Consider the following 15,247-nt stretch of genomic DNA (forward strand, 5'->3'; position numbering starts at 1 on the left):
ACAAGGACACTGTTATTTATGAGAAGACCCTGAAGAAACCATTCAATAGTAAAAACTTAAGCCAGAGGACAATAGAAAGATAAAAATAAATGATTTTACGTGTGTATATTCATTTCTTACAGATTCATTCATTTATTCAACCATCATTTACTGAGCACCTTCTATAAGCTTGATTTATCTAAGCACTCGTAAATAAAACTTATGGGTTCTCCACATGAGCTATCTTGTGGGGCAGAAAGAAAAGAAACATATAAGCAGACTCGTATTAATGATAAACTGTGTTTAGTGGTAGGGAAAATGGAGGTGGATGGCCCATTTTGATAGGATGGTCAGGGAAGACCTCTTTAAGGCAATGACATTAAACTAAGACGGGAACGAGAAGACCCAATCGCATAAAGAGAAGCATGAAGGGCATTCCAGACAGAGGAAAAGAATGCACATAGGATTTTCAGTAGAAGGGAGTGTGAAACACAGAGAGGATTAAAAGATAGCCAGTGTAGGGAGGAACGAGTAGTACAAGGTAAGGCTGGGGTGGTGGATGTCAAGCCTTGCAGAGCTTCGTGGGCCTTGCAGCCAGGCTTACACATTCAAAGTCCCACTGAACGGTGATGTGATCAGATTTTCACTGTGATTCTTTTGAAAAGAGAAGAATGGACTGGAAGGGCCCAGGATGGGTATAAGGGCCACTAGGAAGCTAGTGCAGTAGTTCAGGCCAGAAACCACGGCAGCTTGCATCAGGCGATACTGGTCGGTGTGGGAAGAGAGGGTGGTTTCAGGAGATATTCAGGAGTCACATGGTTAGACATTGTACTGGCTGAGACATGGGGAAGAGGTGAGTAGAAAGGGGGTTCCAAAGATAAGACTATGTTTCTAGTTAGAGAAACAGAATTCTCTGAAAAGGAGACCTAGTTAAGAGAACTAGGGCTTAAATGTGGTTTGGGACTTTAATATAAGTTTGGGGGTTCCTTCGAGAGGGGTCTAAGGGATGGCAGTTGAAAATGCATATTTGAAATTCACAGGAGGAGTAGAGGTTGTATACCAAAATCTGTGAGTCACCTGCATATATGTAGTCACCTGAAGCCATGCTTGTGGATGGCATCTCCTAAGAAGAATATGCATGTAAAGTAAAAAGAGGAGGGTGCCCAAGACTGAGCCTTGGGGAATGCTTTTGAATTGCCAGGAAGAAGAGAATGGGCCTTCAAAGAAGAGCAAGAAGGGCTGGCAAGAGAGGAAGAAGGGAAACCAGGACAAAGTTGTTTCACTGAATCCAAGATAAGATTATCTGGACAAAGGAGAGAGTAGGCAACCACAGCAAATACTGCTGAGAAGTTGCCAGTGGTGAGAACGGAATGGTGTCCTTTGGAGTTGGCGGCGGACATCGCCATGGTAACACCCATGGGAGAATGGACAGAGGCAGTTGCCATGGATGGTGGGGCAAAAATCCAGACTGAGATGGGTGGAGGAATGGAAGAAAGCATAGAAAGTGGTGCCAGTATGGGCACCCACTCTCTGAAGAAACTTCACCAAAGGGGAGCAGACAGGTGAGGCAGGAACCACAGAGGGATATCTGATTAAGAGACTAGTTTAGTTCTTTGCTTAGAATTTCAGAAGATACTAGAGATGTTTATGTGCTTCTAGAAATGATCCAGTAAGAAGAAGATACTGATGATACAGGACAGTCCATGGGCAAAGGAATTAATTGAGATGCTGGGAGAGGGGGAGAATACAGAATATATCTCAGGATATTTTCGCTTTGATTGGAGGAAGGACTCCTTTTCTTTCCTTTCCTTTTATTCTTTTCTTTTCTTTCCTTCTTTTTTTTTTTTTTTTTTCCTGTAGCAGGAAAAAGAAGAGAAAATGCCAGCAGATGCAGAAAGGTGTGAGAATTTGGTGGAGGGAAACTGAGGAAACTGTTTCTATTTTCTCAATGACTTATGAGAAGAGGCCACCAGCCAGAAGTGAAGAAGATATGAGCTGGGGTAGAAAGTTTAGGAAGAAATGAGAAAAAGCTGTCTTGGTATAAGACGACACATGCCTGTAAGAGAAACATGATTGCCTCTTTTGCCAGTACTGAGGCATGTGGGACTTGAGAGCGAAATTTAAAATGAAATCCCACTGGAGGGTTTTCTCCAGCAACTTCCAGACGCTCAGCTGCAGGCACTGGGAAGGGAATATTGAGATAATTAAGAGTTGGGCTCTTGCAAAAGGAATACAAAGAAAAGGAGAGAGATATGAGAAGCTAGGATGTTTCCAAAGGAACAATTAAAGTGATGTACTCTGGCATCTAAGATAGGTAAATTAGGGAGGAATAATGGATTTTGAGAAAGCACAGAATCACTGGATTGGTGTCTACAGGGGATCAAAGAACTGGTGACTTAGAATTAATGAAACAAGTTAGGACAGGGAACTGTCACTGAAAAAAATGAGACACTGGCTCCAAGTATGCTGTTTGTTTTAATCAATTCACAGGTCCTGTTGATGTCGACTTGTTCTATACTTTACAATTTTTCCTTTAGACTACCATTTTTGGTAATTTGCTATGTTTTTCTTACTTTTATTTTTTCATAATTTATTTAGGAAGTATCCTATTTTTAAAATCCTACAAGTAGCTATCTTTAATATTTTTACATTCCAAAGTCAAAAGTAAAATATGATATGCAATTCCCTTTTTTCCAAGACAAGGAGTTTTCTACACTTATAATTGTGCTCTCACTTGTCAAATTCATCTCTATCCTCTCAACTTTACACATAAGCTACATCTTCTTGGGCTGTCTAACAAAAATCAGAAGATAGAAGAATTTTTAATACTTGGAAAATTCTTTTTTGCAGAGCATATATTACTTTAAAATGTTACAGTAAAATATTGAAGACATTCAAATGATGTAAAGACAATATAAAACTCAAACTCAAGGACCTGACATCATGCAGTTTCAAAAATAAGGGCCATGTATTTTGGTCCCAGGAACCTCTTCCCAGCATGAGGGAAGCACTTTCCTGATTTATGTTGCCACTCTGATAGTTTAAAAAAAAAAAAAACCAATATTGCTTTTAATATTGTGCATATTGTAGATAATGTAGATTTTCAAGTAATATTTTTCAAAGGGTTCATAGGGAGAATAGTTTCTAAGCCTTTGTATATCTGAGAATTTTGTTGCCTTCACACATGAAGGAGAATTTAACCAGATACAATATTCTTGAGTAACAACTGCTCTGACTCCAAACTCTTTCTTGCCTTTTGGTATTTCGCATGCCAACAAAAACATCTGAAAATCAAGTGGTTTTTAATTGTTTTGTTGATAAGTGATTTTTTTCCCCCTGCATCAATATTTTTGGATTTTTTTTCTTTTTCCTTATCATTAAAATATTTTGCCACGACATGTTCAGGTATGACTTAGTGTAGCACAAGCACTTTCAAGGCCATTCTTTCTTAAGTTCAGGAAAGCCTTTAACCCTTCAAAGCTCTGACAATTGCTTCTGTTCCATTTGTTCTGGGTCCTCCCTCAGAAAAACCTCCCATGTTGGCGCCATGCTTTCTGGCCTCCTCATAGATCATCCTCAAACATCCTCTGTGATCTCTTGTCAACTTTGTTCTCCACATCACTGACTTAACTTTCTGCAACAATAATTCTACTTCTCATAGCTTCCTACATGGTTTGCCATTTTTTAACTGAAGTATAATTAAGATATTATAAAATGCACAGAACTTAGGTATTCAGTTTGATGAATGTTAACAATTACATATGCAACAGCACGAGTTTGAACCCATGGGTCCACTTATACACCACCCCTGCCACTCCAAGGACAGCAAGAACAACACCTCTTCAGACTAGTCAGTGTGAAGATAATGAGGAAAAAGACCTTTATGATCCACTTCCACTTAATGTATAGGAAATATGTTTTCTCTTCCTTATGAATTTCTTAACATTTTCTTTTCTCCAGCTTAACTTTGTTCTAAGAATATAGTATGTAATATATACAACATACAAAATATGTGTTAATAGACTATTTATGTCTCCCAGTCAACAGAAGGCTATCAGCAGTTAAGTTTTGGGGGAGTCAAAAGTTATATGCAGATTTTTAACTGAACAGGAGATGGGGAGGGGAAAGTCAGCACCTCTAAGAATCATGTTGTTCAAGGATCAATTGTAGCTTTAACTACATTTCAAGAAAACAAGATACTAAACATTTCCATCACTCCAGCAAATTCCCTCATGGCCTTTTCTAGTCAATTCTATTACCTGCAACCCCAGGCAACCACTTTCTGATTTCTATCAACGTGGGTTAGTTCTATTGGTCCCTGAGTTTCCTACATATGGAATCATACAGTATGTGCTTTTTTGTGCCTAGCTTTTTTCACTTAACAAAAGCTGGTATGAACATTCTTATACAACTCTTTTTGCAGACATTGTGTGTTCATTTTTCTACGGTAAATACCCAAGAGTGAGATTGCCGGGTCATATGTAGATGTTTTTTTTTTGCTTTTTTTTTTTGAAACAGATTCTCGCTTTTGTTGCCCAGGCTAGAATAAGTGCCGTGGCATCAGCCTAGCTCACAGCAACCTCAATCTCCTGGGCTCAGGCAATCCTCCTGCCTCAGCCTCCCGAGTACCTGGGACTACAGGCATGCACCACCATGCCCGGCTAATTTTTTCTATATATATATTAGTTGGCCAATTAATTTCTTTCTATTTATAGTAGAGACGGGGTCTCGGCTCAGGCTCAGGCTGGTTTTGAACTCCTGACCTTGAGCAATCCGCCCGCCTCGGCCTCCCAAAGTGCTAGGATTATAGGGGTGAGCCACCGCGCGCCCAGCCATGTAGATGTATATTTTTAACTTTATAAGAAATTGCTAAACAGTTCTCTAAAGTGGTTGTACCACTTACCTTCCTCCTTTCAGCAATATAGGAGAGCCGACATGTTTTTTATTTTGATTTTGTTTGCAATTTTCTTCTTTCACTTTTAAAATTTCTCTATCACCATTTTTATAGTGCCATGTCTTCTTATACTCCAAGGATGATGGCAATTTTCTGAAATTTGCTTCTGGATCCTCTAGATCATTTTCAGATGTTTGCTCCTATTCTTATTCTTTGAGATATTGCTTTCACTTGTTTTGCAATATTTTTCATAAGCTTCATGTGGGTTTCTCCTACCTAATACTTGTGCAATTCAAGATCTGCCTACACTTGTGATAGACAGGGTGAATGAATGGCCCTTGGACCTGCTCTCTATCCATAATATGAGGTTAAATGATCTACAGCTGAAGGGCAAATTGATACATAAAAGTCATATTTAGGAAATAGTGGAGCATAGGGTGACTTTTGCAACAGAGACTATGTACAAATGGAACAGCACTCTTCAAGTAAGTAAGGGACTAGGGCACATTTAATCAACATTTGGTCAATACATCAACCTTGCCCTTTGTTTTTTTAGCCAATCTTTATTGATTCATGCTATGTGCCAGGCACTGTGCTAACTAACCACTGTGTACACTTTTTTTCATTTAATACTCAAAAAGAAAGCTTGTAAGCTAGATATTGTAATTCTGCTATTGTAGAAATCAAGAAATGAATCCTTAGAAAATTAATTTGTTCAAGATTTTATAGAGACAGTGACAGCTAGAACTTCACCTAAACTCTTTAGGCCATTGCCATACAACCCAAAGTCAAGAACTGGAAGTCACATGATGAGCTTTAATCATGGAAACAAAAATCCTAGAAAATCTGAAAGTAATACCTACCTTATTTTTGTATATCTGCTAAATGTTTCATATTAACTAACTACAGTATATAACAAAAACTCTTGGCCATTTTTTTCTTATCCATTAAAGCTTTTCTGTGAAGGTAAAATAACTAGTTTCCTGACTTAACCCCTATAACTATACCCAAACATTGCCATAGTCTCAATGATTCAAAGCTGAAATTAGAATTTTTTAAATCTTGATTACTTTGATTCCTAGAAAATAGAGAAAAACCTCTACTCTAACAAACCTCTTTTTAAAATATTAATAAAATCATTATATTATCATGGCTTCAATTAATTGCTTGGTATAAAATGTCTCATTGTAACAAACTGAGACTTGAGTTACTGCAGAAAGTGATGAAAACCACTAATGTCAACATCTGTACAGTGTGATGCTCTTAAGTATCAGAAAGACAAATGCATCAAAACCAGAAAATAAGTCCTTGTGCCCCAAGCCCATTTAAAAAAATTTTTTTTTAGTACTTTCACACACAGTGATAAAAGAAGGCTCACAGTAGACACTTAGACATTTGGGTCTAACTTATACTTTCAAAGTGAGCAGTGCCACACACACTCAGGAAACACAAAATATATACCATTAAGAAAAGAGGTATCACTAATTCATCAACCACTTAGAATGTCCCTTAGTCTGGTAAACATCAGACTGCTTGTGGATATTGATGAGTCTCATTTGGCTACTCACTGCTTAAAAGCAAAGTCAGAGTATCTCAGAGTTCTCAGTGCTGGCAACATTGAATTTGTGTTCACTATACCAAGGACAATTACTTTTCTTTTGAGATGGTACTTGTGATGACACAGTTATTGAAAATTAAAAACATACAACCCAAACCATTAAAACCCAGCCAGAAGGACAAGACAAAAATCAAGGACTTTTAAAAAAGAATCTCTAAAATACTTTAGAAGGAATTATCCTTTATAGCTTAATCTGTAAACAAGAAACAAGGATAATGACTTTTGGGAGGTTGTTTTCATCAAAACTTCTCCCTTTGCATATATTTTCTTACTGCTTCCAACCTCACTATTTTGTTAGATACTTATTATGAAGATATCATTACCAGATATTAAAATGAATTTTAAAAAAATATAGAACTATCACCTGCAAATTAGTCACATTAGAAATTTACATACTAATCGGCTGCTTCACCATAGCTTCAAATGGTGAACTACTGACCTGTCCCCAGCCCTATCTTCACTTCATGTTTCAGGACTTCTAGCACATTTAGAAGGCCACTGCTGAGCCTGTAGAGAGAGAAGATGTCAGAACAAGGAGATCCATGTGGTTGCAACAGAAGAAGGACACTAATAATGATGGCGACATCACTGAAAATTGTGTTTTCCTATACATCAGCTCTAACACTGTCACAAACATTGAATCAGACCAAACAGGTCCTGGAGTTAACAGGATCATAAAAGAGCTAATCCTTGGGTTGAGGTTAGTCTCAGGAGGGTACAAAGCAGCAAGAGCCAGAAGGAAAAGCAGGGGATAATTTGTATGAAAAAAAAAAAAAATTAAAATTTGCAATTAGTACAAAAGTCTCATCTGTCTTTAATATTGTTTTAACCAACCTACCTTTCTGTGTTAGGAAGTAGACATTATAAAACATTCCCTTTTCTCTATGTCTAAACTAATTTGTTACCCTGCATGAGTAGTGACTTGCAAGATCAAAGAAAGGGGAATACAACTGGAAAATGGGGTACAGGCTGGTGAGTCAGGGCCTGACAGTTCACATGCTGCCTCCAAGGACAGGAGCAAGTAGGAGAGATGGTTCCTGTGCTGAATTCCAGAACTCTTGACCCTGAGCTTAACAGATGTGCCACCTTTCTAAAGAGACAAAGGAGAACTAAAGTGATCCTTAGCAATCCAAGAAGATGCAAAGGTCAAAGTGGTCTGCTCAAGATGCACATAATTACAATTTCCAAAACTCCAGTGCACACACAATAAATCTCTCAAAGTTGTTGGAGAAAGAAGAGCAGTGACCATTAAACAGAAATGTGTCCTAAAAAATAAAAAAGAAAAAAGAAATGTGTCTTAAAGAAATGTAACTTCAAATCTCAATTTACAAAGCTGGATTATGTTTTAATTTAGAGGATGTTGGGCAATTCACCCAAGGGATGTTAAATCCTTCCCCAATTTGGTCACTAGATCATAATTATATCATGTATATAATTATAATTATTGTTTTTTATATATGGTATTACATATAATTATATTATGTATAAGTTATAAGCTATACAGGGGCAAGATTCTCTGTCACGTGTGATTACTTTATATCTGAAAACTCAAAGCCTCTGGAACCCTTCAAAACACTCCAGAAATATAACACTGTGGCTCCCAGTACCTTTCCCATACTACCACTGGCATATACCTTTGTCACTCACAAAGTTCCCAGATTTCCAACTACTGACACCTCCAGCACTTTGCCTAGGGGCTTTCTCCTCTGCTAGAGCCTGCTCTGCCCTTGTCTGGGGAAAGCCAGAAGTTCCAGGCTCTTCTCTACCCAGAAGCCCCATCAATAACTGATGAGAGTTTGGATATAACTACCCCAGCTCCCTCACTCTTTGGGCAAGACAATTTTGAGATCTGTTTTGTACACTGGCTCCCTGAGTTTTCTAGAAGGATTAAACTCCAGGAGCCCACAGTGGTAACTTGCTTGATAATATACTTTTTATTGACTTCCTTCCCTTTCCCATCCTACCTCCCCCTAAAGGTGCTTTATGAGGTCATGCCCCAAATAAATTACTTGTACAAGCATAGGTTTTTAACCTAGCATCCAGAGACTGGCACCATGGGATCTATGAATTCCCTGAAATTAGATGCAACATTTTAAAGTCTATGGGCTTCCTTCTGAAGATACAGGCCATAACTTTCATCTGATTCACTTATGAATCCATAACCTTTCAAAAGGTTAAGAACCAGTTATGAATAAAGCTTTTGTATTTGGGGGAATTATAACAGGACAAGGTCCTTCTTGGCTTGTCAGATCCAGCAGGGTGACATATACCACAAGGCACTGACTTCTGGTACTACTGTACTTCGTTCTAACACCAGAGCACAAGCCGTAATGGGAGTCAGGACACTCTCCCGCAACACCTGGCTGGCACATGGGTTCTTTCAGTCCTTTAGCTATAAATTCTGAAAGCTATTGGTTTTAAACTTTTTCTGTTGCATTTCCTATTGTCCGTTTTTTGTGCAAATTCAGAGATCTCAGAATCTAAAATGCATACTCTGCAAAAGATGTCCTCTTAAGTGGTCTCCTTTCTTCCACCACAGCACAAGTAAACGTCTGTCTACCTATTTCCTGTCCCAATCAAACATGGCTGTAAAAGAAAGATCTTGAAGGAAGGACTGAGACAACAGAGGTATCTGGCTGCTAATCTGCACCCCCAACGTTCACAAGGTACCAAACAATTATTGCCTACTTACGACAAATTAGAATTGGGGCAATGTGAGATGGATGCTCCTCGTTCGTGGAACACATTAAGTTCTTCTGCAGAAAGATAGCAGCCATGTGCCATCACCGTCTGGAGAGAAGAGTGTCCTACATGGAGTTTACCACTCACAGGAGCTAAGTTAGTACTCATTCACAACAAGGCACGACAGAGACAGAGGCTGGGACTGGGCTGTTACCATCTTTACAAGAACAATTAATGATTATCTGCATGTGCAGAATCACTGAGTATAAATTATACCTCAGAAAAACACCTGCAAAAACATTGTATTATGTACAAAAGTCTCAGCAAATTTGTGCATCTTAGTTTCTTTTGGCTGATCTATAAAATAATGAGGGTTGATCCAGGTCCTGTACAACACAGGATATCCATCCAGTTTGAAGATATTATGATTCTGTCATCTTTACTTTAGAAAACTGTCAAGTTACTTTCTTTTTTTAAGTCTACCTGGTGAGCTACTGGTAGGGCTGTGTTTGTTCCTATTCTAATTAGAACTTTCTAGAAGTAAGCTTTGCTCCTCAGTACATAGAAGCTGTGGGAGTGATTCTGCAAAAAAACTGTTCTTTATTTCAGATCCTAATTTTAATACAGACACCAGTGGTCTTGACACACACAGCCAAGTAAACTTTAACTCATCTATGTTTACATTTTCATAAAAATTAAGAAAGGCAGTGTCTTCCAAGCATTCATTGAGAAGCTCCAAAAAAGCAGGCACTGCACACATATAAGACCTCTCTAAACATTGAGTCTTTCAATAATCTTGGTTTCCTTAAATAAGACATTTTTCTTTCAAAATTCTTTTTTCCTCAGGATAAAACCTGTAGCCTTCTCCTCTGGGAGGCATGGTTCAGTGACCACAGAATTATTATTAAAATGAAGTATTCCCAACCTCTGCGCAAATAAAATTAACATGCAAATAGAAGGTTAATTTATTAATCATATGGAAATATATGTAAAGGAGGATGAAAATTATGAAGTAGCATTTACATGATTCATGCAGAGTGTTAACCTTTCAAATCAGTTATATTCATATCCCCATTCACATAGTCACTAAGAAATTATTTCCTGCAGCAAACTCTCCAAGCAATTTGCACATTACATTGAAGGCCAAGACCCAGGGCTACATTATTGCAATGAGGTCTCTCTTCACTTGTATTAATTTTAATTAATTATAAAAGTAATACTCTCTTAAAAAGCAATCTTAGAGCATTTAAAAATGAAAAGGAGAAAGTCCTTCAGCTTTCTCCCTTGGGAAGAGTCATTTTTAACACTTAATGTGTGTCTTCTAGATCATTTTTTCTAAGTGTGTACCTACATATCTATATATATAAATCACGCAATGTTGCACATTCTTCCTTGAAAGCCTTTGTACCTCTTTCTTTGTGAATCCTGGATAAAATTCTAATTTTGTATGCTCTATAATTTAACCAATCCCCCACCGATAGCCATTTGTTAACTTTCATATGTAATTAATACCCCTGCTTATATTAGTTACAGAATGGATCCTTAGAAGTGCACTTGCTGACTCAAATGAATGCACATTTGCATTCTAATGGATACTGTCAAAGTGTCTTTGGACCAAATGACACTCCCACTCTCAGTGAAGTCTTTAGATTTATTGACAGCGATGAAACTGCAGGCACATTTTTAACTACACACACACGCACTCATGCATGCACACACACACTCTAGGCTTTTACTCTAGTCTGGGAAATGTGTGCATATGACGAAAGCCTGAAGAGTACTACTTAGATGTTAAAATTTAAATAAATATGCCCTACTTTACGTAGATTGTCATAATAAACAATTTACCTTATTTGTGAGAAGATTGTTTTTATCATACACATCTGTGTAGTTTTTATAACTGGGATATAACTTTTTCACAGCTTCAATTTCATCACGATTTTCACTTATATGGCTCTACAAGAAAAGAAATAATATTTTCCATTTTTTTCCATAAAATACCATTCGAAATTATACTTCCTACAACAAAATGGTATGGATGGTTGCTACTTACCTATCGAAGGGGCCACATAGAGAAACAATGAAGATTGTACATGTGTTTTATTGAAAACAAGTACATACATCATATATATAATATATATGACAGTGAATATCATGACATGTAGTGTGTGTGTGCATAATCTCAAGGCAAAAATTCTCCCGACAGAATTCCAAACTATAGCAAGAACACATATAAAGTACTCCTTGAAGAGTCAAGAATCTTGCTATTTGTGACAACCTGCCTCTTCTGGCATTGGCTATTTAAGAAAAGAGTTCAGTGTCCACCAAAAAAAAATTTTAAAAACCAGACAGCATAGTTCATTCATAAAAATACTGGAATTTGAGTAAAGAGAGCTGAGTTCTAGCCCAAGTTCTGACTATAGTTACATATCTTACGAAAAGTCAATTCTTTTCTTTGGATCTCCATTTTCTCATCTCTCAAACAAAAGGGTTGGTGGGCTGGATGAGTGATTTTCCAAATTTTTCTAGCTTTGCACATGTTATACATATAAAAATTCACAAAAATCCAATAAATACAGGGCATAAACAATTTGCCCCTCAGGATGAAACAGGACTCGTACTCTGGGACCCTGTCCCCAATCTGTCCTCTTTGTTGGCTTCCAGAATGAGTTCTTTTGCAGAAAACAGTCTAAAAATAGCTGAACGAGATAGTCTTGCAGTCATCAAGAAAGAGCCCATAAGAATCCGCAAGCAAGCAGAGCAAGTATGTCCTAGGCCCTCACACGGACCTTTCTCCAGGGCCCCACAAAACCTGAGAGGGCATATTAATATTTCCAAGAATGGCAACTCTCTCTTCATGAGGCAGATTACGCATAGACAAATTTTAAAAAGAAAAAAATAGCAATGCTATGAAAACAAGTGCTCCACCTAGACAATAAGCTCTACTGGCCTTGAGGAAATCCCAGACCATTGATGAAATGTATGCACATAGCAACAGAAGAAAGGACAACCAGGTGCTTCATGTCATTTTGATGAATGTGAGTAAACACACATACATCCGTTCACATCCGTCCAGCAAGGATAGACTTGATTTTATTGTGCGTCATTTCATTTTATTTTTCATTGTTTTTTAATGTTGATTTGTATGTATTTTTTCAGCAATAGAAACATTATATTTCCAAAATAGAAACATGATCTGAGTTTTAAATTTTTTCTTCAGGAAAGAAGTATATGGGATTGAATTAAAAATTCAAATATTATAGACCAAAAAAAAAAATAATAATGAGAAAGATAAAAATAGTTAATGAGTCCTAAAAAAAGAGATTGTGTTTTAAAAAGACCAAAAAAAACTCCACCCTATAAAGAATCAATGTATAGCCTTTGCCTCAACCTGGCCTTTTTTATAAGACAGTCAACTCATAAGAGAAGAAATTGTAGTACAGTATGCAATTAAGCTTGGATGGGGGAAGAGGAGCTCCCAATTTTAACTCAGCTGTAAGCTTTAAAAAGTGTTTTATTCCCAAATTGCAACAACTTAATGACAAAATAAAATATACGTTTTTGTTCCCGATTTTAAATTAGGAAACTTGGAACAAAAGGGCTTTTGAATGCATTTTTTCCAAGGTGGAAATTTGGTTCATTTTGCTTTTCAAATAATAGCTGGTTCCTCCAAGAATGAAGGTGTAGAACACTGAGAAAGTATCAAATAAAAGAGAAGCAGGAAAGAAATGCATTAAATGCATCCTACAGAGAATAAGTAAACAGTCTGTCGTTGACCTTGCTATTACTTATGAACATGTCTTCATCTCTTGAAGACTGATCAGAGAACAGAGAGAGTAAAAGGAAATTCAGGTTTCTCATCTGCAAAATTAAGAATTGGATTACATGACATCCGTAGGAGCCCTTCCTGCCCTGTCGTGTGTGACTCCAGGGAATCTCAGTTAAAGAATTAGAGATTACTCAGTAGAAGAACTGGAGATTACTGGGGATTGCAATTTAGGATACTGAGAAATCTCGCAGGTCTGGGCAGAGGCGCAAACAGAGGTGAAGTACCCACCTGAATGTGCAAATCATGGGTCTTAGCGATGTTGCCCAGTTCACCCATCAAAGTTTCAGAGCAGGAAAGGGAAAAACGTGGTGTCACGATGGGCTTCACTCTAGAATACTAGAGATAATAAAAAACAATCAATAAGAAAACTATGGTTATTGTGACCATGATGTGTCCCCCTCCAAATACCTGTCATATAGCAAAAAGATTTTATGTCTTCATTTGGTGGGGCAGAGGGGAGTTTCCCATTCTACGAGTTGGTGGAAACGCTGGATTTCATGGAAACAGCTCATGGGTGAGAATAAAGGAGAGAATATTCTGGAGCACCAAGTTCAGCAGAAGACCCTGTCCCAAACAGTAGACACTCCCCTTGCCCCACATTAAGGCTCACATGAAGCCTCAGCTGGGTGGCCTTTATGAAGAGAGTTGGAGGCTGAAGGAGAAGTTTGCAAAGAAAGTGCTGGGGAGACTAAAAGTGAGATGGTATTCCCCTTTCTACTTCTGGTCACAGCCTCCTTGAGAACCGTTCAGTCACAGGATCAGCTCTTAGGTGCCGCCTGAGGTGAGTGGCCAGGCAGGAGAGAAGGACTCATAGAGGGGTGGTGAGGACATGCATTTGCAAAGTTCCACCTAGTTCTCTCAAGGTTAGAGTGAAAGAAATTCTGAGGCTTCCTGTGGTTTTCAATCAGACCTCAAAAAATGGTAAGGAAGGGTTGGGCTTGCCAATCTATGAACTTGCCCGATGGAGCCACAAACCAGCCTGCTGGGGGTGGAGGTAGAAAACAGCACTGTCTCCATAGGCTCAGCAATGCCAGGGCAGTGCACAGGGGGTGCATGGCTGAGCGCTTGCAGGCCACCTGACACGCACGCATATGTGATCCAAGGCAGCCAGTGGCTGGGGCATCAGGGTTGGACACTGTCTGTGTTTCAGACCAGATCAGGGATATGTGGCCAGTGCCAATGTTGACATAGCTGCAAACGGTCACAACTTCCAGAGTTCGCCACTCTGCCCACACCCATGAAGCCCTCTCCTAGCTCCCCAGAGACTAGTCCTATAAAATGAGAAGGTCCCCAAGGAAAGAGAAAAATACTACTGAAAAAAATTAAGATGTCTTGAGGTGGTAACTCTAAACTGGGCAGTGACTGAGATTTTCATACCTTGGATCAACTAAAAGCTTAGTGAACTTGGGACCAAGTTTACCTGCCTAACTTAATTTAGCTTTTCTGATGGAGCATGGTGGCTCACACCTGGAATCCCAGCATTTTGGAAGGCTGAGGTGGGAGGATCACTCAAAGCCAGGAATTCAGGACTATCCTGGGCAAAAAGCAAGACTTTGTCTCTACAAAAAAATACAAAAATTAGCCAGGCATGGTGGCACATTCCTGTTGCCCTAGCTACCGTGGAGGCTGAGGCAGGAGGATTGTTTGGGTAGAGTAGTTAGAGGTTTGTGCCACTGCACTCTAGACAGGGTGACAGCAAGACCCTGTCTCTAAAAAACCACACCAGACTTCACTGGAAAGATAAAAATGTCTGACCTCTGTTTCTCTGAGTTTGACTTGTTTAGATTCTACAAATAAGTGAGATCGTACAGTATCTTTCTTTCTTTGATTGGCTTATTTCGCATAATATAATGACCTCTAGGTTCATCCATGTTGTCACAAATGCCAGGATTTCCCTCTTTGACATGGTTAAATAATATTCCTGTGTGTATTATATATATATATATATGCACACACCTTGCATTTTCCTTATCCATTCATCTGTCCATAGACACTGACTTGTCTCTATTATGAATAATTATGAATCTCCATTGTGAATAATGCTGCAATGAACATGGGCTGCAGATACCTCTTCAAGATACTGATTTCATTTCTTTTGGATATATACCCAGAAGTGGGATTGCTGGATCATATGGGAAGATGTTGATCAAAGGGTATAAATTTCCAGTTATAAGATGAATAAGTTCTAGGGATATAATGTACAGCATGTGTGGTGATGGATGTGCTGATTAATTTGATTTTGATT

General features: G+C 38.4%; 1 protein-coding gene across 2 annotated transcripts in view; it reads right to left on the reverse strand.

The window, feature by feature from the left end:
- The window catches only part of GDA (guanine deaminase), an 88,180-nt gene that overhangs the window by 12,498 nt on the left and 60,435 nt on the right, over positions 1 to 15,247 (reverse strand). For both annotated transcript variants that reach the window (XM_076008630.1, XM_012770900.2), the window contains exons 7-10: positions 13,231 to 13,338; positions 11,022 to 11,129; positions 9,184 to 9,281; positions 6,931 to 6,998 (exon numbers count right to left, since the gene is read on the reverse strand). In XM_076008630.1, the coding sequence (XP_075864745.1) occupies positions 6,931 to 6,998; positions 9,184 to 9,281; positions 11,022 to 11,129; positions 13,231 to 13,338 (382 nt within the window). The remainder of the gene's footprint in view (positions 1 to 6,930; positions 6,999 to 9,183; positions 9,282 to 11,021; positions 11,130 to 13,230; positions 13,339 to 15,247) is intronic.

The sequence above is a fragment of the Microcebus murinus genome, chromosome 12 (assembly GCF_040939455.1).
Source record: "Microcebus murinus isolate Inina chromosome 12, M.murinus_Inina_mat1.0, whole genome shotgun sequence".
Lineage (NCBI taxonomy): Eukaryota > Metazoa > Chordata > Mammalia > Primates > Cheirogaleidae > Microcebus > Microcebus murinus.